The 25,205-nt window shown below is 38.5% G+C and overlaps 1 protein-coding gene across 3 annotated transcripts in view; it reads left to right on the top strand.

The window, feature by feature from the left end:
• Positions 1-6,095, top strand: part of CWF19L2 (CWF19 like cell cycle control factor 2) — a 92,906-nt gene extending 86,811 nt beyond the window's left edge. For 2 of the 3 annotated variants that reach the window (XM_058185417.1, XM_058185415.1), the window contains 2 exons: positions 4,082-4,183; positions 4,668-6,094. In XM_058185417.1, coding sequence (XP_058041400.1) covers positions 4,082-4,183; positions 4,668-4,808 — 243 coding nt within the window. In that variant the 3' untranslated portion in view covers positions 4,809-6,094. Of the gene's footprint in view, positions 1-4,081; positions 4,184-4,667 lie in introns of all 3 variants that reach the window. The other variant, XM_058185416.1, reaches the window with a different exon arrangement.
• The last annotated feature ends 19,110 nt before the right edge of the window (positions 6,096-25,205 follow it).

Genomic DNA, 25,205 nt, shown 5'->3' with positions numbered 1-25,205 from the left:
ATCTGAATTCCAAAGCTAACTCTAACCATAGTGACTGGTATATTTCAAGGAAACTCTAAGAGATATCAAGGGGAATACTTTTTAATTATCTTGTAAGGTACTTCTTGAAGTTATTGGCTTTATTGACAGATTTTGTCTGCTTCAGTTCCATATGTCTTACATATGTAATTACTCTGTTGAGTCCCATTAAGTTCACTAAGAGTTTAGTGAAAGATGCATGGCTTACATTTACATGCAGTGGCTTCTGGGAGCTTGAATTGGGTTAAACATTCACTTGGAATAATTTGAAATTTTCAGCTAGATGGTTTGTTTCCTTCAGAAGAGCTATGATACAGAATTGGGAAGAAAGGCTAGTTTAGTTTACTTTTACTTTATTATCCTGCCTTTCTTCCAGGGTTTCAGTGCTGCTTATAAAGAGAACATGTTTCATTTTTATTTTCCAAACAGCTACTCTGTGAGGTATTTTGGATCAAGAAATAATGATTGGCCCAAAATCACCTACTGAGGTTCTATGGTGGTGGCTGGATTTGAATCTTTAACTTTTCAAAGCCTCTTTATCTTTGCAACCTTTAAATCCATAACCTCTAAATCTTAACTTGGTTTTAATTCAGTTTTAACTCTGTTTTTATGTTGCTATATGTTTTTTATTTGTAAACCATCTAAAGTGATTTAGGCTAGGTGAGACGGGCAATGTAGAAATTGGATAAATAAATCTAGTCAATATACCTAAACCACTATATTCACTATCATGGGAATACATTTCGTTGGGAGTTCACTATGTAGGGAAACCTAATTACTAAATCCATGTCAATCTGTCAACTGAAATGTCTCACCCAGTGTTTGTACAGACCTACCGTGTTTCCCCAAAAATAAGACCCGGTCTTATATTAATTTTTGCTCCAAAAATTAGGGCTTATTTTCTGGTTAGGTCTTATTTTCTAGTTAGGTCTTATTTTGGGGGAAATACGGTACTAAATGCATCCATCTGGCTGACAATCTTAACTGGGGCTTATTTTGGGGGATAGGGCTTATATTATGAGCATCCTGAAAATCACGCTAAGACTTATTTTCCAGTTGGGTCTTATTTTCAGGGAAACATGGTAGCAGCTATTATTTATTTTTCTGTAACTTCTAATTCATAGTTTTTCAGGGCAACTAAGTATTTATTTAGAAGTTCCCAAAATCTCTCTTTCTCTTTCTCTCTCCCTCCCTTCCTCTCCCTCCCTCTCTTCCTGTCCCCCTGCCTCTCCCTCTCCCTCCCTCCCTCCCTCCCTCCTCAACTTCAATAGCTATAAAATGGCTTTGATATTTCGAGAAAATAGATTCTAAATCATACAAAGAGCAGACCTTCTAGTTCAGGATTAAGCAACATTTTGTAATTTTGAAAGCATGCCATGGATACCTTTACACAGGCAGAACTTGCCTATTTACAAGGCCCTCATAGCTGACAGGCCTGTCAAAACGCCACTTGTTTATCAGCAGGCAAATTAATGAGGTTGCCACCAACCATTGTGTTGCAAGCCACAGAAAGCTCTCCTCTCATTCCGGCTTACCTTCATCTTTGTTTTCCTATACAGATAGATACCCTTTGGATCCATTTTATTTTTATAATACTTTATCTCGGTCACAGAAACACCATGGAAATTAATACCGGAGAATGATGTTTTGCTTTGCAATGTGTCTTTATTTCTGTTATATTTCATACTAAGCAACTTTAGGCTGGGAAAAGAACAATTAATAAGTCATAGAAATTAAAGGCACAAGATTAAGATAGGCAAAAATGTTACTTATTCCCCATTCAGTATATAGTTTCCCATCCACTGCCAATTTCTTTTTTAAAAAAATTATTAACATGTGCTCCTGTGTTATTTGACTTTATATAGAAGAAAAATGAGTGAGTTATGTAATGGGTTATTTAACACCATTCTCTTAAATCATAAAAGCATGTAGTAATGTTAGGATCATTTATTTTCAGAATAAAATGTAGAGTATCAACCTTCAGTTCATTTTATAGTTGCAAAACTAAGTTTCAGGACGTAGAGCTTCTACCATAAAATCATTTGTGTACCTTTTTTTTCTTTGCTTGGTATTCCCACTTAATTTTCTCTGGTTATTCTTCAAATTAAATTGACTATGGAAAGGCATCAAAATGAATTTTGCAAAGTAAATTTAAACTCAAAGTTTGTGTGGGGGGGGGCGGGAAATTAAGGCATAGTAACATGCCTAGCTAACATAGCTTTACATGCCTTTTATTTGCGCATCAGTGGGAAGTGTGTGCTTAGAAGTATTGATGAATTCTTAGAACACCCTCCCCAGATTAGAAGTTTAGAAGATTAGAAATATCACTAAACCTGCTATAGAAATAAATGTTGGATGTTTGGATCGTTTGAGAATACAGGATGTCCCTAGATAAGACATCCTATATTTTTGAGATAGGTAGAGGTTTAGAAGTACTCCACAAGAATGATCATGGCAAGTGGCCCAGAGAGCTGTTTCTGTTTACCATTGTTTGTCTTAATGACAGTTTAAAATAAAGAAACAAACTTTTTAACATCAGTTTCCTAACAGTTTTGAACAGTATTAAACTGTGTAGAAAGAATTCGTGAAACTTTATTATAATCACAACTCAGCAATATTACACATAAGATCTGTAGAATTCAAAAACAGTGTTTATACAATATCATGGCTTCCTTTATCCAAATTCACTGTTTTGTAGGAATGTTATGAACAATCTATTGTTTTCTCAGACAGGGCTTTACCTTCCAGTTTACAGAATTTGACCAAATGGATAATACACATTTCAGTATGTCTATATGTCTATATGTGTAATGCCTGACTGTGTCAGGCTTAGTCCAAGAACGGCATAGCACAATCCAGCCAAAAGTTCCGTTCTTTATTTGCAGTTCTTTATTTGCACAATAGACAGAATCTTGCCAGTCTAAACCCTTATTATTCTCATCCTAATGGATATATCCTGAGAAATTTTAGGGAGTGACTATTTTAACATTCTTCCTCTGAATTCTGCTCTGGGCTATGATGCCTCTTGTCTTGCCTGTCTTCCTGGGAAATTGCTGCTTCACTGTAGTCCATCACAGTTTTTCCCCTCTGTAGGTACCAATTTGCCCTGGCTGCCTGTTTTAACAGCAGGAGGAGAAACTGCAATTGCCTGGATAACAATTACTGGAGACAGCAATTGTTAGGATGCATTTAGTTTCTTCAACATTTGGCATGCTTGCTCCTCCAAGGAAATCTTACTAAACAAGCCTTCTAGCAAAGCAGATAGCAGTATGTTAAAGCAGGCCCAAGAGAAAGTTCTTTGCTACTTAGGCAATTCTAAAGTTGTAAGATACTAATAATTGGCTTGAAACTAATGTTGAGTCTTGAAGTCCTAACATTATTGATTCCTAAAAGTAGGCCGGTTTTCCAGTTTACATCGGTCGCTTGTTGTTTAAGACAACCTCTACTTGTATTTCGTTGATAGCGAAAGCTCTGATGAGAGACCATGTAACAACAATTTGTCCTTTGGGGGTTTCTTCCACTGTGTCTCCCATTTGTCATGGGTTGTTAAGAAGATTAAGCCCACAGTGCAAAAATTTTAGCTTTACCCAGAAACTGACAGTCACCAGCTAGGCATGAATCTCTATCGTACATTGACCACCTTCCACTTGCAAGTTTGATCAGGAAATCGAACACTTTTGCTTACCTGACTCCATCAAAGAATAGTTGGAATACAGGCTAAACTCAGCTACATATAGAGCTATGTGCAATACAGAATATTTAAAAACAATATTCCAAAAATACACAGTATTTTAAATGTTTATATGTTTTCATGGACAAAAAGCAGAGCTGTTCTGGCACCTCCCTGCCTCTCTTCCTCAAACTCTTCAAAAGCACTTACCCATTTGGGATTTAGCTTGAGTAAATTTGGAAAGTTTAGAATTTTGGAAACTATCTGAAGGTAAATAAATATGCCAAACATCAGTTTAAACATTTTAAGGATTTGGAACGTAATATGTTTGAAAGAAATAATTAATGCACTGCCTGGATTATTATTCTTTTTTTTTTTTTTTTTTGTATTTAGGTGCCAAAAGGTTTGCCTTACTTCTCTGTAGATTTTGGCCTCCAAGGTGGTTTTGCTCACGTCATTGAAAATCAATACAAGTTCCCTCGTTACTTTGGAAAGGTATTAAAATGTTCAACTCCTGTTCTGTAAGATTGGTGTTTTCTTTGTATTTACTGAAGACATTTATTGTAGGCCAAGACAGTTTTATAACTATATTCTTCAGAATTACGTGAAAACTGCCGATAACTATTTCCTTAAAGAAAATGATTAATATATTGTTTTTATAAAAAGCTGATATATTCTGTTCCTACGAGCGTCAGGAATAGATTTTATGGAATAACTCCAGGTATGTTACCTAGTTCTATAGGGGATGAATTGGGAATTATTTTAGCTCAAATCCATATTCCACCCCCAGCCTCCCATGGCCTTTGGGACGTCTAGCATGCCTAAAACATTTTAATGTGGTAGCCAGTTAGATGACTCATCTCTTCTTAACATGCAAAGCTAGAATGATTTTCTTCTCCTGCTTGACACTCTTTGTTTGAACAGGTGTGGGTTTTTCTGGTTATTTTACAAAAAATAATATTCTTTCCTATTTTGAAAGGAAATAATTGGTGGCATGCTAGATTTGGAACCACGGCTTTGGAGGAAAGGACTACGAGAAAATTTTGAAGACCAGAGGAAGAAAGTGTTGCATTTTGCTCAGAAGTGGAAATTGTATGACTTCACTAAAAGTAAAGAATGAAAATATTCTGCAGATGCTGATATATTGGATCCTGAAAAGTTAATGAACCATCAAAATCTACAAATTTCTTTTTGTGGAAGAACTCCTGCTGAAAATAATAAACATGTTTTGTAAAATGAACACCGAAAGGGGTTATAATACTTTAAAGGAGGAGAAAAAAAAGGTGGATTGAAGCTAAGATATTTGAGTCATGTATAAATCATGTCCGATGTACAATATGTAGATATATTATGAAGTCCTTATTTTAATAGATAATATCTTGTTATCAAGATTCCTGCCGTTATTGTGATGACCCGGGACAAGGCATGAAGGTCACATAGCCAGCTGAGAGTTCAGACTCCCCATTAATGTTCCAAATTTCCCCCCAAATACTCCCACATTTTTGGCAAGTCACAGACCAAAGTGCACACACACACACACACACACACACACACACACACACACACACACACACACACATCTGGCTCCACTCAGTCCCACAAAGCAAAGGAACAGGGAAATGAGTCCACGAAATAAGGAACGAGGCACTGAGTCCATCCACAAAATAAGGAATAAGCAAGCAGTCCTGCAAACTCCAAATGTCTGTCCTGGCACACCAAACTGTACCTATTCAGCGTTTGTTCCCAACAAATGCCTCTCCTCACAGTGTCTCCTTAAATCTCAGTCCCCAAGTGTGACTTGTGAAGAGGGGCGGGGTGCTCTCCTGAGTAGTCAGGTTGGCCTGCGCTGTTCCCGCCTTCTCTCCGTGCTTGGGAATCAGGAGGGTGTGGTCCTTGCTCATCGCCTGAGCTCCATCACTCTTCATGTCCAGTGCTTGCCCTACCTCCTGCCCCCATTCCTCCCTGCTAACAAGCCATCCCAATACTGAGGGGGCCCTGGACTGCCTCTGCCTGCTCTCCCCACATTCCTCCGAAGCCAATGAAGCTGCCCCCTCGATGTCTGTCAGCTCCAGCTCTGGCTCATCGTCCTCCACAGATCCAGGCTCCGATGGGGGCATGACATGTATTATTTAATATTTTTCCTGTTTTATATTGTATATAAGCCTAACTTGTCTTGATAAAGGTGAAAAGATTTTTAAATACTGAAAATGGCGACATTTTTTAATGCAGAACATTTAAAATTTAAAAAAATATTCTGTTTAAGTGTTGACAGTTTGAGAAGGTTTAGTCTGAGGCACACTATTGAAGTTTAAAAGAAAACTGATGTAATGTAAATTCTTTTGAAAATAACGGTGTAACTTTTGAATAAATATGTCCCAACCTTTAAACACAAAGGAAGACAATATTTATAAAGTATTGATTCTTTAAAAATTTCAGGATTACCAAAGAGTAGGGAACCTTGGTTCCTACATTTTTTAAACGAAAAGGAATAATTGTTCAAAGTAGCCTTTTCTCCCCTAAAATGGACCCATAATTTCAGAAAAATAGTAAAACAGAAGCGGCCATTTCCAAAATCTTGCAAAGAAAAATGCAGGGAATGTAAGACTGACAGGACAAAATAATCCAAAATACAGAATTCTCTTTGAACCATGTGGTATTTATGGATAAATAAAAGGTTGGTATATTTTTTTCTGCTAACCTTTACCCCAAGAACTATATAGTATAAAGAAGAATAGCTTTAAGATCCCCTTTTGAATGTGAATGGTGAGAGAGTTTTTGAAAGTGGCTTTGGGTCACTCTTTGGGATTATTGTGCATAATGTACAGTACATAATGTGCATATTGTGTGTAATGTACAGAAGCATAATGAATGGTTGAGGGAGCTAGGTATGTCTAGCCCAGGGGTCTGCAAACTTGGCTCTTTTAAGACTTGTGGACTTCAGAGCTGGCTGAGGAACTCTGGGAGTTGAAGTCCACAAGTCTTAAAAGAGCCAAGTTTGCAGACCCCTGGGCTAGCCTATTGAAGAGAAGGATTTGGGGGGGACATGATAACTGTCCTCCAGTAATTGAGGGGCTGACACAGAGAGGAGGGGATTGACTTATTCGCCAAAGCACCGGATAACAAGACAAGAAATAATTGGTGGAAGCTAGTTAAAGAGAGATCCATCTAACGTAGAAATAAGAAGAAATTTTCTGACTGTGACAACAGCTAATCAATAGAATTACAAGGAATCCTCGAATTACGACAATCGACCCCAGAATTTATGTTTCTAAGCGAGACATTTGTTAAGTTGAGTTTTGCCCCATTTTTATAACCTTTCTTGCCACAATTTTAAGTCAATCACTGCAGCTGTTAAGTTAGTAGCATGGTTGCTAAAGTGAATCTGGCTTCCTCATTGATTTTTGCTTGTCAGAAGGTTGCAAAAAGTGATCACATGATCCCAGGACACTGCAACTGCCATAAATATGAGTCAGTTGCTAAGTGTCTGAATTTTGATTGCATTGACCATGGGGATGCTGCAATGGTTGCGAGTGTGAAAATGTGCATAAGTCACTTTCTTCAGTGCTGTTGTAACTTTGAATTGACACTAAATGAACTGTTGTAAGTCAAAGGCTACCTGTAGCTTGCCTCCCGGTGGATTGATCCATTACTGTAGGTTTTCAAAAATCCATTGGACAACCATTCTACCGAAATTGTATTTTGTCTCCTAATTCCCTCTGAGCAGGGTTCAAGAACCCTCCAAGATACCTTCCTATGATTCTATGTTCTATTGCCCTGATGGCGAACCTATGGCATGCGTGCCACAGGTAGCATGCAGCACCCTCTCTGTGGGCAGGTGAGCCATTGCCTCAGTTCAGCTCTGCCACGCATACATGCGTGCCTCTCGGCAGCCAGCTGGTTTGCGCGTTTCTGACATGCATGCACGGGGTGGGGGAGGTAGCCTGTGCAGTGGGCCCATGTGTGCATGCACAGGGGGATGGGGCATGTGCAGGGGGGGCATGCAAGGGGCAGGGTGCATGCGCAGGGCCATGAGCACATTGCATTTTGGGGGCTTGGGCACGCGCGCTTTGGGCACTCCATCTGGAAAAGGTTAGCCATCACTGTTCTATTGTATTAAGTCTGCATTAAATGGTCATCTGAGTTCAAATACATTGCATTTCCATTTACATTAAATTTGCCCTATACCTGGCTGCAGTTTGATGACTTGCAGTTTTTTTCCCTTTTTTAAAAAAAGTCATATAAATTCATGTCTCTGTACTAGACAATCTGGACTGCAACTGAAAAAGTTACTTTTTCATCATGTAACTGAAAATTGTCATTGCCCAAGGCAGTCACTAACCAAAGTCTACCAGCTGAATAAGCAAATATCTATTCTAAGGAAATATACACTAGAATCTCAATTTTACACAGCGAGAGACAGACAGAGACAAAGAGAGAGTCAGTGGACTTTGGATGAAACAGACAAAATCTGAATGTGGAATGTGTCTCCAAACAATGGATAAACCTCATTGTTTGACCAAAAATCTGGACAATGCTGGTAAATTTTATATGCATTCATATTTAATGGCCATTTGATTTTAACAGATATCTTTTCCTCCTGCATGCAGTTGATTATAAAATCAAGATAGTTACCACAGTAGATATTAATAGGACCTGTTCCAAAAAGTGAAATGGAGAAGCTTTAGTTCCTTCTCATTCCTATTTGGTTTTAAGGTTACATCCTGGCTGCCTTTAATGATGATATGACTTTACATTTTGAGTTTCACCGAACAAGAGGTTCACATTATGGGTCACATTAATCGTTCAATATATACTATATTTCTCCAGGAATTTAGAAATAGGTCTTTCTTGGGGTTCTCCTGGAGATTTTTGGCATTGGGATCCAGTGACTTTTATCTAGAAATTCTGTTTTGTTTTCTCTGCTATTCCATCCAGTTTTTGATTGGTTAAGCTTCCACGTTTCACTGTTTTATATATATGCACCCAGACATACTGCAAACTTTTCAGTGGGATGTATAACCTGATTTGATTTCAACATAATAACAATGTAAATTGAGCTCTAATATTTAGGGTCTAAGGCAGGGGTCTCCAACCTTGGCAACTTTAAGACTTGTGGACTTCAAAGTTGGCAGAGGAATTTTGGGAGTTGAAGTCAACAAGTCTTAAAGTTGCCAATGTTAGAGACCCCTGGTCTAAGGTGTGCAAAAACAACTTTATCCATCACATTTCCAAATGTCCTAAAAGATTTTAGATATCTCAGAGATAATTGATCTTGATTATGTATGGTAAAAGATAACATTTCTGACGATGGACTCAGAATAGGAGGCTGATTTCTTGCACAGAATTTCTTTACTTAGCGTATGGCATATTACACATGGACTTGCAATATATATTAACATTTTATCTAGATTTTTAAAAAAACAATGAAATATAAATGTTAAAAAGATCAATATTCAAGTAGAATAGAATAGAATAGAATTTTTTTATTAGCCAAGTGTGATTAGACCCACAAGGAGTTAGTCTTGGTGCATATGTAACTGAAAATTGTCATTGCCCAAGGCAGTCACTAACCAAAGTCTATTAGATGAATAAGCAGTTAACTCTAAGGAAATATACACTGGAATCTCAATTTTACACAGAGAGAGACAGACACAGAGAGAATCAGTGGACTTTGGATGAAACAGACAAAATCCGAATGTGGAATGTGTACATAAAAGAAAAGATCATCAAGAATTCTAAGGTACAACACTTAATGATAGTCATAGGGTACAAATTTAACACAACAGTTAATGATAGTCATAGGGTACAAATAAGCAATCAGGAAACAATATCAATATAAATTGTAAGGATACAAGCAACAAAGTTACAGTCATACAGTCATAAGTGGAAGGAGATGGGTGATAAGAATGATGAGAAGATTAATAGTAATGCAGACTTAGTAACTAGTTTGACAGTGTTGAGGGAATTATTTGTTTAGCAGAGTGATGGCATTTGGGAAGAAACTGTTCTTGTGTCTGGTCTGGTGTGCAGTGCTCTATAGTGTCATTTTGAGGGTAGGAGTTGAAACAGTTTATGTCCAGGATGTGAGGGATCTGTAAATATTTTCACAGCCCTCTTTTTGACTCGTGCAGTATACAGGTCCTCAATGGAAGGCAGGTTGGTAGCCATTGTTTTTTCTGCAGTTCTAATTATCCTCTGAAGTCTGTGTCTGTTTTGTTGGGTTGCAGAACCAAGCCAGACAGTTATAGATGACAGACTCAATTTATTGATTGATTGATTGTTTAAATTTATATACCGCCCTTCTCCGAAGACTCAGGGCGGTGTACAGCATAGATAAAACAAATGTACAAAAGAATTAAAATACAATATGTATTTAAAAATCTAATTCCATGAGCCGAGAATTTAAAATAGGAAGATAAAATTATAAAATAAAATAGCCCTGCTAAAACCCCACTAAAAACCCTCAATTAAAATTTATCATTAGGCCAGCCCTGCTATAGATATAATTCCTCTATAGAACTGTATCAGCAGCTCCTTGGGCAGTTTGAGTTTTCTGAGTTGGCGCAGAAAGAACATTCTTTGTTGTGCTTTTTTGATGATGTTTTTGATGTTAGCTGTGCATTTTAGATCTTGCGATATGGTAGAACCTAGAAATTTGAAGGTTTCTACTGTTGATTCTGTGTTGTGTTGTATTGTGAGAGGTTGAAGTATGGAAGGGTTTCTCCTAAAGTCTACCACCATTTCTACAGTTTTGAGTGTGTTCAGTTCCATATTGTTCTGGTCGCACCACGAGGATAGACATTACCAATGTCTACGCCATCTATCCATGGAAGCACAGGATCATTTATTTCAGATACGGTAAATGCCCTCACCTTATAGCTGGTCACAGTGTGATCTACAGTTTGACCTGGGATCCCGTAGTCACACTGAGGAGAGGATGCTATGCCCCATTTGTACAAAAAGTCCTGGCAGAGGCCAAGTGAGGTGTGAATTCTATTCAAGATTGCTTGTGGGCTACTTCAAAGCCTGGCAACTTTTTTGTGGGGACATATGTCCTATCCCTGGACGTTGAGCAACTGAATTGGCTTTTCGTTGGAAATCAACGTTAAAGTTGTTAAGCAGATGTTGTGCAAGTGCCAATGGAGGTTTCCTGGGTTTGAGCCTTCTGGTGGATAAATGAAGTCGGCATGCACCAGTAGTAGTGAGTTGTTCATGGTTTTTCTATATTCTCTCGCCAGTGCATCTTGCCTTTGTAAAGCTGACTGTGCTATATGGCTCAGAACAGGAAGTCAGCAAATCATTTCCTCATTTTACCATTCTCAGAAGGATGAAAGGCTGAGTCAGCCTTGAGCTTGGTGAGATTCGAACTGCCGAATTGCTGGCAGAGAGCAGAAGTAGCCTGCAGTGCTGCATTCTAACCACTGCGCCACCACGGCTCTTGACTTGAGGATAGTAGCTGAAGCTCCCCATTTAGGTCTGCACAATTCCTGGAGTATGTTGTTCCTAATATTGATTTTTGCCACCGTATTCTCTAGATGTATCTTATGAGAGAGAGTCAGATTCAATGTTACTCCAAGGTAGTTTGGATAAGGGTTACCCTAGTTTGTTGTTGAGGAAGCACGTAGTTACCGTTTTGCTAGCACTAGGAGTGAGCCTCTAATCAGTGAAGAATTTCCCCAAAATCTTAAGGCTTTTGGACAGAAGTCTGTCTGCCACCTCCGTGTGTTTTGCTTGTACTTCTATGGCCAGACTATCAGCGTAAGTTGAATAGTGTAGGTGCCATTATAGTCCCTTGTGGGAAGCTGTTGTTTAATCTTACTTATATTGTCCCCCATTATTATCTGAATCTATCACTCAGCATGCTCTTAATTAATCAACAAAGATTTTTGCAGGTGCTAATATAGTGCAGTTTGTATAACAACCCAGCCTTCCAAATTACCTTGTGTGCCATAGTTAGGTCTGTGAACACAGCTGTGCTTTATAGGTCTTGTTGGAATCCTGTTTCAGTATAGCCAGTTGGGCTTTGCACCTGATCAACACAGCTCCAGTTTTGTTGGAAGTTGACTTGTTCCATGGGCAGATGTTCATCTATTATGAGACCTATCACATAATATCACATATGGGACCTTGCATAGAAACTTCTGTTATTCTGATGCTATTCTAGTTCAGGATGCAATACTATGGGCCAGCTGGATATTCGCTCTTTAGGAGTAATATGCTCCTGGCTGAGTAAATGATATGCCTTACCCAGAACACATGAAGATGCTTTTAAATGGAGGAGGCTCTAAGTTATCTTAGTTCTCCCTGCACCACTCTTTGAGTAGTCAAAATAACCCTATCCGTGCATGAGATCCAAATTAGGTGGTTTGAGGGATACTTCCTATATTTCAAAAAAGGCAAATCCCAAATTAGACTGAAAATGGGCTTTGGGGTAGAGGAAAGAAAGAAAGAAAGAAAGGAAAGAAAGAAAGAAAGAAAGAAAAAGAAAGAAAGAAAGAAAGAAAGAGAAAGAAAGAAAGAAAGAAAGAAAGAAAGAAAGAAAGAAAGAAAGAAAGAAAGAAAGAAAGAAAGAAAGAAAGAAAGAAGATGGAGTATAGTGGAGTGAATGCCAGGAACACTGCCCTGTGGCTAATGCTGATGCAATAGTCAGAATGGTGAAATTATAAATCAGAAGAGCCCTGCTTGGGATGATGTGCAGAAAGAAAACAAAAATGTAATTCAATTTTTAGATAGGAAAGCTGATGAGAAACTGAATATTTTGGGTTTCAACTTTGGAAGGCAGCTCATCACAAAATCATTAGATCTTCCTCGAAACCTTTATATCTAATTCAGTCCTTACGTACACAGGCACTTGGATTCCTCTGCATGTACTTATTTGGAATTAAGTCTCAATTATTACAATAACTTCTGAAGAGACACATCAGCGCATAATCTATAGAAACTAATTTCCAAGAAGAGCATTACTTGTTCTTGGAATTTTGGGGTTGGCTTGTCCCCAGAGGATTGCTTTTTTCCCTCAAGCAACTTTCTCATTTTCCTGGTTGCTATTTGAAAGTATTTTCTGCTATTTGAATCATTTATTTCTCAGGAGAGCATTATCTTGTAGTGAATTAAAATAATAGATCTTTATGTGTTTATCTAACACCTGTAGGAATAAATGGCTCTTGATCCTGGAGGGAGCTGCTGCTGAATTCTATGTGAAAAACAAATGTTCTTTTTCTTCATTAAGAAAAAAATGGCTCAAAGTAAAATTGAATAATAAAGGGAGTTGTGGGAATATTTTACTAATTTAATTTACTAGTCTAGTTTACTAGTCCTAAACTTAACGACCACAATTGAGCCCAAGATGTACTTGCTCAGTAACATAGTTTTTAAGTGATTTTTTGCCCCATTTTATGACCTTTTTTGTCACACTTGTGAAGTGAATCAGTGCAGTTTTTCATGCTATTCCCAGGTTCAAATCTGGTGCTTTGACCACCACACTAAACTGACTTTTTCACACACCTTCCTGAAACATTTTAATTAAATACTTAGTTGTGCTAGTTTGCATTGGTTGGTCCAGTGGTCAGTATCCTGAATGAAGTTAGAAAATATATTAATTCAGGAATGAAGATAAATGTGGGAATGCAGCCACTGGCAAATACAAATGAGAGCAATAATAGCAATAGCGCTTAGACTTATATACTGATTTACAGTGCTTTACAGTCCTCTCTAAGTGGTTTAAAAAATCAGCATATTGCCCCCCAACAATCTGGTCCTCATTTTACCCATTTCAGAAGGATGGAAGGCTGAGTCAACCTTGAGCCTGGTGAGATTCGATCTGCCAAATTGCAGGCGGCTGGCAGGCAGCAGAAGTAGCCTGCTGTACTGCGCCACTGTGGCTCATAATAATGCATTCGTATCCTGTTTATGGGTGTCCCAAATGCATCTAATTGACCAATTTGGAATAGGATACTGTCTAGAATAGGATATTAGACAGACTTCAGAACTTTGAATCTGCTTTGTCTTCTCTCCCGTGATAGGATCCACCCCATATGAGCAGATGTGACAATAAAACCAATACAATAAAATAGAACAACACAGTTGGAAGGGACCTTGGAGATTCTCAAGTCCATCCCCCTGCTTAGGCAGGAAACCCTAGCCCCCGTTCAGACAAATGGTTATTCAACATCTTCTTAAAAACTTCCAGTGTTGGAGCATTCACAACTTCTGGAGGCAACTTGTTCCACTGATTATCTTAAATTCATTACAGAATGAATTGCTTTTTGGGGTTTATAGAATGCACTGCACCAGGAAAAGACTGGGTTTGCATAACACTTTAAATCACAAAACTAATATCAACCAAGATTGCACTACAGGAATGCAATTGCTATGGGGAAAACCTCAACTGAAATAAATTTCAGGATAAGCTTGTAAGTGTGAGAAAGGAAGCCTATTTTCCCAAAATATATTTATAATGAGTACAAAAGAAATACTGTCAGATGCCCTTGATAAAGGAAGGGATTCAGTCTCCTACAGATGCATTGAAAACGACGGAGTTAAATTCACCTTATATTCCTTCTACCTCAGATGCTTAAAGGTATTCAAGACAAATTCCTTGTGTGTCCAATCACACTTGGCCAAGTGTGATTCTATTCTATTCTATTCTATTCTATTCTATTCTATTCTATTCTATTCTATTCTATTCTATTCTATTCTATTCTATTCTATTCTATTCTATTCTATTCTATTCTAGGCTATCTGTCTTGCTCTTCTTTCAGTTGTAGGTTATCCCAAGCTTTAAAATAGATGTGTGAACGTACAAATGCCACTCTGAGAATTATAGTTGTGGATAGGTAACCTCTTATATTGTTCTCTACCCATATGATGGAGACTTTTGAAGCTGCAGATCTGAAACCCTGCCGTAATTCTATTTTGAACTTCACTGCTTCCCAGGTAGGGCCTAAATAAGTCCTTAAAGCATAGTAATTGAACACAGCAGTCCCTGAATCTGCAGCATCACAACAGGGCCTTCAGCCTGAATGAAGGAAAACTCCAGAACTATATATCCCTTGCACTTAAAAATAACTATTTTAAAGAATAAACACAATTCATCTTGAAGGTTTGGAGCAGAGAACAGTGAATTAAGAAGACAGTACAAGATAACTAAAGCGTACCAAACTGAACGACAGCCCATCAAAACTGATTCTATAAAATTCATCCAAATAAGTTGACCTTTCAATGTCTTAATACATCCTTCTGTTTTATATTTTGTATGGATCCTGTTTAGGGGTGCGGTGGCTCAGTGGCTAAGACACTGAGCTTGTCAATCGAAAGGTCGGCAGTTCAATGGTTCAAATCTCCAGTGCCGCGTAACGGGGTGAGATCCCATTACCTGTCCCAGCTTCTGCCAACCTAGCAGTTCGAAAGCCCATAAAAATGCAAGTAGAAAAATAGGGACTACCTTTGGTGGGAAGGTGACAGCGTTCCTTGCGTCTTTGGCATTTAATCATGCCAGCCACATGACCATGGAGCAGGGGTGAAATATAAAATCAGGGCTGATGTAATGACAGGGCTTTGGGCAATTTCTATTATGGCTTAATGGTTTTGTCCTGGTTTGGATCCTGAGTGAGGGCTAATCCTATCACCTTGGAGCTGAAGGCCTTTTGTCTTGTGGATAAGCTGGCACCAAAATATCTGCTGGGGCTGAGTTTCTATGTCCCTTAAGATTTCTATTTCTCTTTTAGGGGAAATATTCTGCCTTTTTAATATTTCTTAGAATATTTCATTTTTCTAGGAGAAGGGTGGGTGCTAACTTTCTGCACCAACCATCATATTGCTTGTCCAAGAAGGCAAGATTCATTGTTGAAACGGTCCTTCTTTGCTGCACAGTTCTTTTCATTTCTCCTCACACTTCTTTGCTGTCTGTCAATTATTTTTGTTAGAAATTGCCTATACTATATGCTGCTAACAAATCTTTATTCCCTCCTAGCTCGCTAGAAGATTTTCTTTTCTCCCCTTGTTTATAATAAAAATGTGTTTCCATATCTAAGCAAACTTCCCGTTTCAAGCTTCAGCATATTATCTCTTTACACACTCTGAAAAGAACCAGCCGTATGGAAATGAAAAGTTGCAAGGCTGATAAGGATATGCTAAGACCAGGCTTCCTTCGTAGAGCCTGCGGTTTGGAGGTCAATCCTGGGCCACTTCCACAGGCTCAGATGCCAAACATGCTTTGCTTCCTATGTGATCCTCTCTCTTATTTTAAGATTAAAAAGTGTTCCTAAATAAGATATGAGGTATAGAAAGAAGATAATGGAGAATGCAAGCTAAAGAGGCGTTGATGTTTGAAATCATCAAGTAGCGAAGTCCCACAGTGCTGGCTTTATCTGTATATTTATAAATAAATGATTACATATTCATCCATTGCTATCTTTTCCAACAAAGATTAATTGTCAAAACATAAAGCAATGTTTTTTGAATCATGGATACAGAAAAAAAGAAAGAAAGAAAAGAAAGAAAGAAAGAAAGAGGAAGGAAGGAAGGAAGGAAGGAAGAAGGAAGAAAAGAAAGAGAAAGAAAGAGAAAGAAAAGAAAAGAAAACAGCAAAAGAGAACTAAAACAAGAGAAAGAAAGAGAAAGAAAAGAAAAGGAGGAAGGAAGTAAGAAAGAGAAAGAAAAAGAAAGGAAGAGAAATAAAAGAGCAAAAAAATTAAACAGAGCGAAAGAAAGAGAGAAATAAAAGAGCAAATGAAAGAAAGAAAAAGAACGAACGAACATTGTCAATACAGTACAGATCTAATCTTCATGCAGTTTTAATATGCTGTTTTTTTTAATGGTCTCAAGCTGCTTCTGAAACTTTCTAGAATCTTTCAGAAGTTGAAAATATCAGAATTGTTTCTGTCTCCTTCTAAGCACATCTCACCACCAGGTATCTCAGGAACTACCTTGTAAATAGTTTGGGAAACCAATAGCAACAAGAAACAGTATCAAACAGAGAGAACATTATTCATGGCATCAGTTTAGGTAAAGGATTGAATCTGTCTGTGTAGAATCAACGGGGATGACACAAATGATTTTAACGCCTATTATGCTATCAGAAATGACAGAGTAGCATTTTGGCAAATCTCTATAAAACAGACAAGCAATATTAGAAAAGCTAGGAAATCAAATATCTAGACACTTGTTTTATTATATATCTTCTTGAAGATACAGAGTGAGCAAAGGGGGGATGCCAGGATGAAGGTTTTCTATGATGGAAAAACAATGGCTTATAGGCAGGACACAGTACACCCATCAAGATGTCAGGATCAAGAAAGAGGACATGGTTTATACAATATGCTAGGCCTGTCAGCACACTTTTTCTTCTAACATTTATTTATTGCTCTTCTCTCTCTTCCTTCCACACGTTCTGCTTCTCAAGTCACATAAGAATAGTGCCGGGACTTAAGGAAGACATTAATAACTGGCTTTAAACAAATTTATTTTTTATTTTATTTATTTATTTTATTTATTTTGTCACAACATCATACAAAAAGATTATATAGTATATACACATATAAACATATACAGGAAGAAGAAAAGAAAAACAATAGGACAGGAACGGTAGGCACATTTGTGCGCTTATGCACGCCCCTTATGGTCCTCTTAGGAATGGGGTGAGGTCAATAGTAGAAAGTTTTTGGTTAAAGCTTTTAGGATTATGGGAAGAGACCACAGAGTCAGGTAAAGTATTCCAAGCACTGATGATTCTGTTGCAGAAGTCATATTTTCTGCAATCTAGATTAAAGCGGTTTACATTAAGTTTAAATCTATTGGTTGCCCTTGTATTATTGCAATTAAAGCTGAAGTAGTCTTTGACAGGAAGGACATTACAATAGATGATTCTGTGAGTTAAACTTAGGTCTTGTCGAAGGCGACGGAGTTCCAAGTTTTCTAAGCCTAGGATTTCAAGTCTGGTGGGATAAGGTATTTTGTTGTTTTCAGAGGAATGGAGAACTCTTCTTGTAAAAATATTTCTGGACACGTTCAATTGTATTGATGTCAGAGATGTGGTGAGGGTTCCAAACAGGTGAGCTGTATTCTAGAATTGGTCTAGCAAATGTTTTATATGCTCTGATTAGTAGTGTGGTGTTTTTGGAAAAGAAGCTACAAAATTAGGTTTACAACTCTTAGAGCTTTTTTTGCTATGTAGTTGCAGTGGGCTTTGGCACTTAGATCATTTGACATGAAAACTCCAAGGTCTTTAACGGGATGGGGGTCGTCTGTAAGGTAATGTCCATCTAGTATGTACTTAGTTTTAGAGTTCTTTTTTCCTATATGTAAGACTGAGGATTTGCTGGTTGAAATTTAGAGCTGCCAATTTTAGACCAAGCGTTAGATGGTCAAGGTCGTTTTGAATGATAGAAGTGTTGTCTGTGGTGTTAAATAGTTTGACATCGTCAGCAAAGAGAACACAATTACTTGAGATATGGTCACAAAGATCATTAATGTATAGAATAAAGAGTGTTGGTCCAAGGACGCTGCCTTGAGGAACGCCACTCTTGACAGGAACAGGATTTGATAAAGCATTGCCAATTTTGACCACTTGTTGTCTGTTAGACAGAAAAGCAGATATCCATTTGTGGAGGGGTCCTGAGATGCCATAGGATGTTAGTTTAAGGAGAAGTTTATCGTGTACTACTGAGTCAAAAGCTTTGCAGAAGTCTATGTAGATTGCATCTATTGATTTGCCTTGATCTAGATTGATCTAGATTTGAAGTCCATATGTTTTTGCAGTGGAGAAGTTGTAAGTTACATGATAACTTTTTCCTGAAACCAAATTGTTTGTTGGAGAGTAGGTTGTTAGTTTCTAAGTGTGAGGTAATGGATTGGTTGATGATAGATTCCATGACTTTGCAGGTGACGCAGCAAAGGGAGATCGGTCTGTAGTTTTCGACTAAGCTGGGGTCTCCTTTTTTGAAGATGGGGATGACTGTGGCTAGTGACCAAAGTTTGGGAAGAGAACTGGTAGTGAAAGCTTTATCAAAGATAATACTTAGGGGTTCAGCTATATTAATGGAAAGTTTTTTTAAGAAATATGCACATAGACCATCAGGTCCAATAGAAAGCGATGGTTTTAAGTTGTGAAGAGCTTTACCAACGTTGTCTTCTGTGAAATCTATATGAGTTAAATCATCATAGTCATTGCTGGTTCGTTTGTGGAATGTTGGATATGTGTTATCGGAGTTAACAAAAACTGATTCTATAAAATTCATCCAAATAAGTTGACCTTTCAATGTCTTAATACATCCTTCTGTTTTATATTTTGTATGGATCCTGTTTAGGGGTGCGGTGGCTCAGTGGCTAAGACACTGAGCTTGTCAATCGAAAGGTCGGCAGTTCAATGGTTCAAATCTCCAGTGCCGCGTAACGGGGTGAGATCCCATTACCTGTCCCAGCTTCTGCCAACCTAGCAGTTCGAAAGCCCATAAAAATGCAAGTAGAAAAATAGGGACTACCTTTGGTGGGAAGGTGACAGCGTTCCTTGCGTCTTTGGCATTTAGTCATGCCAGCCACATGACCATGGAGCAGGGGTGAAATATAAAAGCAGGGCTGATGTAATGACAGGGCTTTGGGCAATTTCTATTATGGCTTAATGGTTTTGTCCTGGTTTGGATCCTGAGTGAGGGCTAATCCTATCACCTTGGAGCTGAAGGCCTTTTGTCTTGTGGATAAGCTGGCACCAAAATATCTGCTGGGGCTGAGTTTCTGTGTCCCTTAAGATTTCTATTTCTCTTTTAGGGGAAATATTCTGCCTTTTTAATATTTCTTAGAATATTTCATTTTTCTAGGAGAAGGGTGGGTGCTAACTTTCTGCACCAACCATCATATTGCTTGTCCAAGAAGGCAAGATTCATTGTTGAAACGGTCCTTCTTTGCTGCACAGTTCTTTTCATTTCTCCTCACACTTCTTTGCTGTCTGTCAATTATTTTTGTTAGAAATTGCCTATACTATATGCTGCTAACAAATCTTTATTCCCTCCTAGCTCGCTAGAAGATTTTCTTTTCTCCCCTTGTTTATAATAAAAATGTGTTTCCATATCTAAGCAAACTTCCCGTTTCAAGCTTCAGCATATTATCTCTTTACACACTCTGAAAAGAACCAGCCGTATGGAAATGAAAAGTTGCAAGGCTGATAAGGATATGCTAAGACCAGGCTTCCTTCGTAGAGCCTGCGGTTTGGAGGTCAATCCTGGGCCACTTCCACAGGCTCAGATGCCAAACATGCTTTGCTTCCCTATGTGATCCTCTCTCTTATTTTAAGATTAAAAAAAAGTGTTCCTAAATAAGATATGAGGTATAGAAAGAAGATAATGGAGAATGCAAGCTAAAGAGGCGTTGATGTTTGAAATCATCAAGTAGCGAAGTCCCACAGTGCTGGCTTTATCTGTATATTTATAAATAAATGATTACATATTCATCCATTGCTATCTTTTCCAACAAAGATTAATTTTCAAAACATAAAGCAATGTTTCTTGAATCATGGATTCAGAAAAAAAGAAAGAAAGAAAAGAAAGAAAGAAAGAAAGAGGAAGGAAGGAAGGAAGGAAGGAAGAAGGAAAGAAAGAAAAGAGAAAGAAAAGAGAAAAGAAAGAGAAAGAAAAACAGCAAAAGAGAACTAAAAACAAGAGAAAGAAAGAAAAAGAAAGAAAAAGGAGGAAGGAAGAAAGAAAGAGAAAGAAAAAGAAAGGAAGAGAAATAAAAGAGCAAAAAAAATAAACAGAGCGAAAGAAAGAGAGAAATAAAAGAGCAAATGAAAGAAAGAAAAAGAACGAACGAACATTGTCAGTACAGTACAGATCTAATCTTCATGCAGTTTTAATATGCTGTTTTTTTTAATGGTCTCAAGCTGCTTCTGAAACTTTCTAGAATCTTTCAGAAGTTGAAAATATCAGAATTGTTTCTGTCTCCTTCTAAGCACATCTCACCACCAGGTATCTCAGGAACTACCTTGTAAATAGTTTGGGAAACCAATAGCAACAAGAAACAGTATCAAACAGAGAGAACATTATTCATGGCATCAGTTTAGGTAAAGGATTGAATCTGTCTGTGTAGAATCAACGGGGATGACACACAAATGATTTTAACGCCTATTATGCTATCAGAAATGACAGAGTAGCATTTTGGCAAATCTCTATAAAACAGACAAGCAATATTAGAAAAGCTAGGAAATCAAATATCTAGACACTTGTTTTATTATATATCTTCTTGAAGATACAGAGTGAGCAAAGGGGGGATGCCAGGATGAAGGTTTTCTATGATGGAAAAACAATGGCTTATAGGCAGGACACAGTACACCCATCAAGATGTCAGGATCAAGAAAGAGGACATGGTTTATACAATATGCTAGGCCTGTCAGCACACTTTTTCTTCTAACTTTTATTTATTGCTCTTCTCTCTCTTCCTTCCACACGTTCTGCTTCTCAAGTCACATAAGAATAGTCCCGGGACTTAAGGAAGACATTAATAACTGGCTTTAAACGAATTAATGTTGACTACTGTTTAATTCATTTTTTATTATAATTTATTATTAGGTTCAATGGTTATGGTATTGTATTTTGGATTGTATGACGACTGTACGTTTAATAGATCCAGTAGTATACACATTTAATGAATCATCTCCTCCTCCTCCTCCTCCTCCTCCTCCTCCTCCTCCTCCTCCTCCTCCTTCTTCTCCTTCTCCTTCTTCTTCTGCCATATGATCCGTCATCGGATGTTGGTGATCCTATTTTTATCAACAGCCGCATGAAAAAGTGCTGTTGAGTTTTGTCCAAACCAGTCCTTTAGATTTTGAAGCCATGATGTTCTTCTTCTGCCTGGACCCAGTTTGCCTTCAATCTTTCCTTGGATGATTAAGTGAAGTATGCCGTATTTTTCTGGGTGTTGCATTACATGTCCAAAATATTCTAACTTTCACTTTTTTATGGTTTTGATGATTTTCCTTGGCTTTCCCAGGTGGCTTATCACCTCCTCATTTCTGATTTTGTCAGCCTAGCTTATAAGTAACAGCCACCTGTAAATCCACATTTCAAATGCTTCTAGTCTCTTCAAGTGACTTTCTATCAGAGACCAACTCTCCACTCCATAGAGCAGGATAGAAAAGAATTTAATGAATATATAATTATTATTCACTCCTTCTGAAAAGGCAGTAAAACATGGCCCTGTGGCCTTAGAGAGCCCAGAGGACCAGGTAGCTGTCAGGAGGGGGGAGGGCTGGTGGGTGCTCTAAGAGCCCTCCCTTCACCTTTTAAATTAATTTTTAACAGGGGTTAATCATCCTTGCCTCTTACATTTAAATTTTTTATTTTTTAATTTTTATATGCCATTTTTATATTTTAACATTTGATTGTTAACATTTGATTCTAAGCCTCAATCTTAGGGGCCGGAATAGCTCAGGCTGTTAAGAAGCCTGTTATTAGAACACAGTAGCCTGCAATTACTGCAGGTTCAAGCCCGGCCCAAGGTTGACTCAGCCTTCCATCCTTTATAAGGTAGGTAAAATGAGGACCTAGATTGTTGGGGGGGCAATATGTTGACTTTGTAAAAAATATACAAATAGAATGAGACTATTGCCTTATACACTGTAAGCCGCCCTGAGTCTTCGGAGAAGGGCGGGATATAAATGTAAACCAAAAAAAAATAAAATAAAAATCTGTTCATTGAGGCTTAGAATCCCTCTCGAGGGAGATGGGTGGGTCAAAAATGTGTAAAAAATAAATAAAATGCAACTATTCCACTGTAAATAAGAAACTAGTATTTGCCACCCGAAGGCCAGACAAGGAACAATGGATGGAAACAAATTTTCTGACATTTAGAACAATGGAACAGCTTGCCTACGGAAGCTGTGGGAGCTTCATCACTGGAGGCTTTCAAGAAGAGATTGGACTGCCATTTGTCAGAAATGGTGTAGAGTTTCCTGCTTGGGTGGGGGTTCAGACTAGATGACCTACAAGGTCCCTTCCAAGTCTGTTAATCTGTTAAACTGTTGATTGTGAGAAGTGTCTTCCCTCAGCCAAATAAAAAGTCAATTGAATGAGAGTTAGTATCATATTGGCTCCCTGAAACTATCATTCAACACCATAGAGAGCCAATTCGGCCTAGTGGTTAAGGTACAAGACTAGAAACCAGAAGACCACGAGTTCTACTCCCGCTTTAAGCCATGAAAGCTAGTCAGGTGAGCTTGGGCCAGCCTCTATCTCTCTCTCAGCCAACTCACCTCACAGGGTGGTTGTGGGGCAAATAGGAGATGAGAGGAATAGCAATAGCACTTAGACTTATATACCACTTCACACTGCTTTATAGCTCCTCTCTAAGCAGTTTACAGAGTTAGCCTATTGCCCCCAACAATCTGGGTCTTCATTTTACCCACTTCGGAAGGATGGAAGGCCGAGTCAACCTTGAGCCTGATATGTTAGCCATTTGGAGGGTTTTTAAAGAGGCAGAATATAAATTAAATAAATAAAACCAATGGCAAATTATGCTGCTATAAAACCCCTACTATGTGGTAGTCTTTTGGGTTCAAAGAAGGCCCAATGTTTTGCAGTTCATCTGTGGTTACAGAGGTAGGTCTGTCGTCCCACTCTGGAAGCATAACGTCTAACATAGTAGAGCCAGAGGTGGGTTTCAGCAGGTTCTGACCAGTTTTGGAGAACTGGTAGCTGAAATTTTGAGTAGTTCAGGGAACCGGTTGTAAAAATTCTGACTGGCCCTGCCCCCATCTATTCTCTGCCTCCCAAGTCCCAGCTGATTGGGAGGAAATGGAGATATCGCAGTAACCTTGGAGTAGAGTGAGAATAGAGGTTTTACAGTATCCTTCCCTTGGAGTGGGTGGGAATGGAGATTTTACAGTATCCTTCTCCTACCATGCCCACCAAGCCATGCCACGCCCACCAAGCCACACCCACAGAACCGGTAGTAAACAAATTTGAAACCCACCATGAGTAGAGTCACTGGAAGCCTATTGTCATAGTAACTCTGCATGGTATTATGTGATGCTCCTCATGGTTTTCTACAAGTAATCCTCGATTTATGACCATTTTTTGCAGTTACGGTGGTGCTGAATGAAAGGACTTATGACCTGTGCCTGAAGTTATGACCGTTGCAGCAGCCCCATGGTCATGTGATAAAAATCCTGGTGCTGCAACTCCTATCACCCTCTTTCTTCTGCCCTATCTTGGCTGCCCTGCTTAGTGGTACTTGGCCACAGTGGCTGCCCTGCATAGTGGCATTTACCCTGTACCAGTGGTGAAATCCAAATTTTTTTACAACCATTCTGTGGGTGTGGCTTTGTGGGAGTGGTGTGGCTTTGTGGACATGGCAGGGGAAGGATATTGCAAAATCCCCATTCCCACCCCACTCCAGGGAAAGGATATTGCAAAATCCCCATTCCCTCTCCACTCTGGGCCAGTCAGAGGTGGTATTTGCCGGTTCTCTGAACTGCTCAAAATTTCCGCTATCGGTTCTCCAGAACCTGTCAGAACCTGCTGGATTTCACCCCTGCCCTGTACCTAAGGCAGAATTAGTACACACACTCTCCTAGTTTCTAGACTGGAGGCTTAACCACTACACCCACCTGTGCAAAATTACCTTAGCTTTAAACCACAAAACAAGACAGACACATAGCATACAGTTCCACAGATTCAGCCCTAAACACCAGCTAGGAAGAATGGGAATTCTGTAATTGGTTGTCTGAACTGAGGATACCCTCTATCTTTATATCTTTTGAATTATAATTATTGTCTTTAATTTTCTGCAACATACCCACCCACAATGCCATATATGCTGAATTCCAGAAGACCACCTCCATTTATCAAGTGGATCAAAGAAAAGGACAGTTGTTATACCTGGGATGCAAACACCTGGATGTGCACTAGAAGTAAAGAGTAAGTTTTGAATCTCTTTTGCTTCTCTCCAGTGGTTATCTGGATTTTTTTGCAAATAACCCACTGACCCTAACAAGCATATAAAATTACTCTCAAAAGTAGTGGAAGGATTTCAGGTTTTATTTTGCTGGATGTTTTTGAATGGAAGATAAGATTTTCTTCCCCTCTGGTTCCTTGACAGCAGAAAAGAGAGAAGAGAGCAGGTGTTAGCAAATAGCTGGCAGCTGGTGTTTTAATATGATACATGGATTGCTAATGTCATTACCATTTAGCAAAATGGTGCAGCAGAATGAATGTTGGATATGACATTTAATTGTAATGCTGATTTCATTTGCTGTCAGTTTTATAATTTGTGCTAGGACATGTGTAAAGGTGCTTTTCAATGTTCTTGCTAGCTAATGGGTCAGGCAGCAGGGGGCAGTGTGAGCTACATTTCCTATGTAATTGTAGATTCAGGAAGCCTTGGGCTATGCATTAGTTTAAGGATGCCTGAGAAATGTGAGACGATCTGATTAGTATGTAATAGTATGTAGATTGTAACTATCCTTTTTTAAAATTGTTTTTAAAAATACAGGTAGTCCTCAACTTACGACCACAACTGAGCCCAACGTTTA

Source organism: Ahaetulla prasina, chromosome 5 (assembly GCF_028640845.1).
Source record: "Ahaetulla prasina isolate Xishuangbanna chromosome 5, ASM2864084v1, whole genome shotgun sequence".
Lineage (NCBI taxonomy): Eukaryota > Metazoa > Chordata > Lepidosauria > Squamata > Colubridae > Ahaetulla > Ahaetulla prasina.
This window is presented reverse-complemented; position numbering and strand designations above follow the sequence as displayed.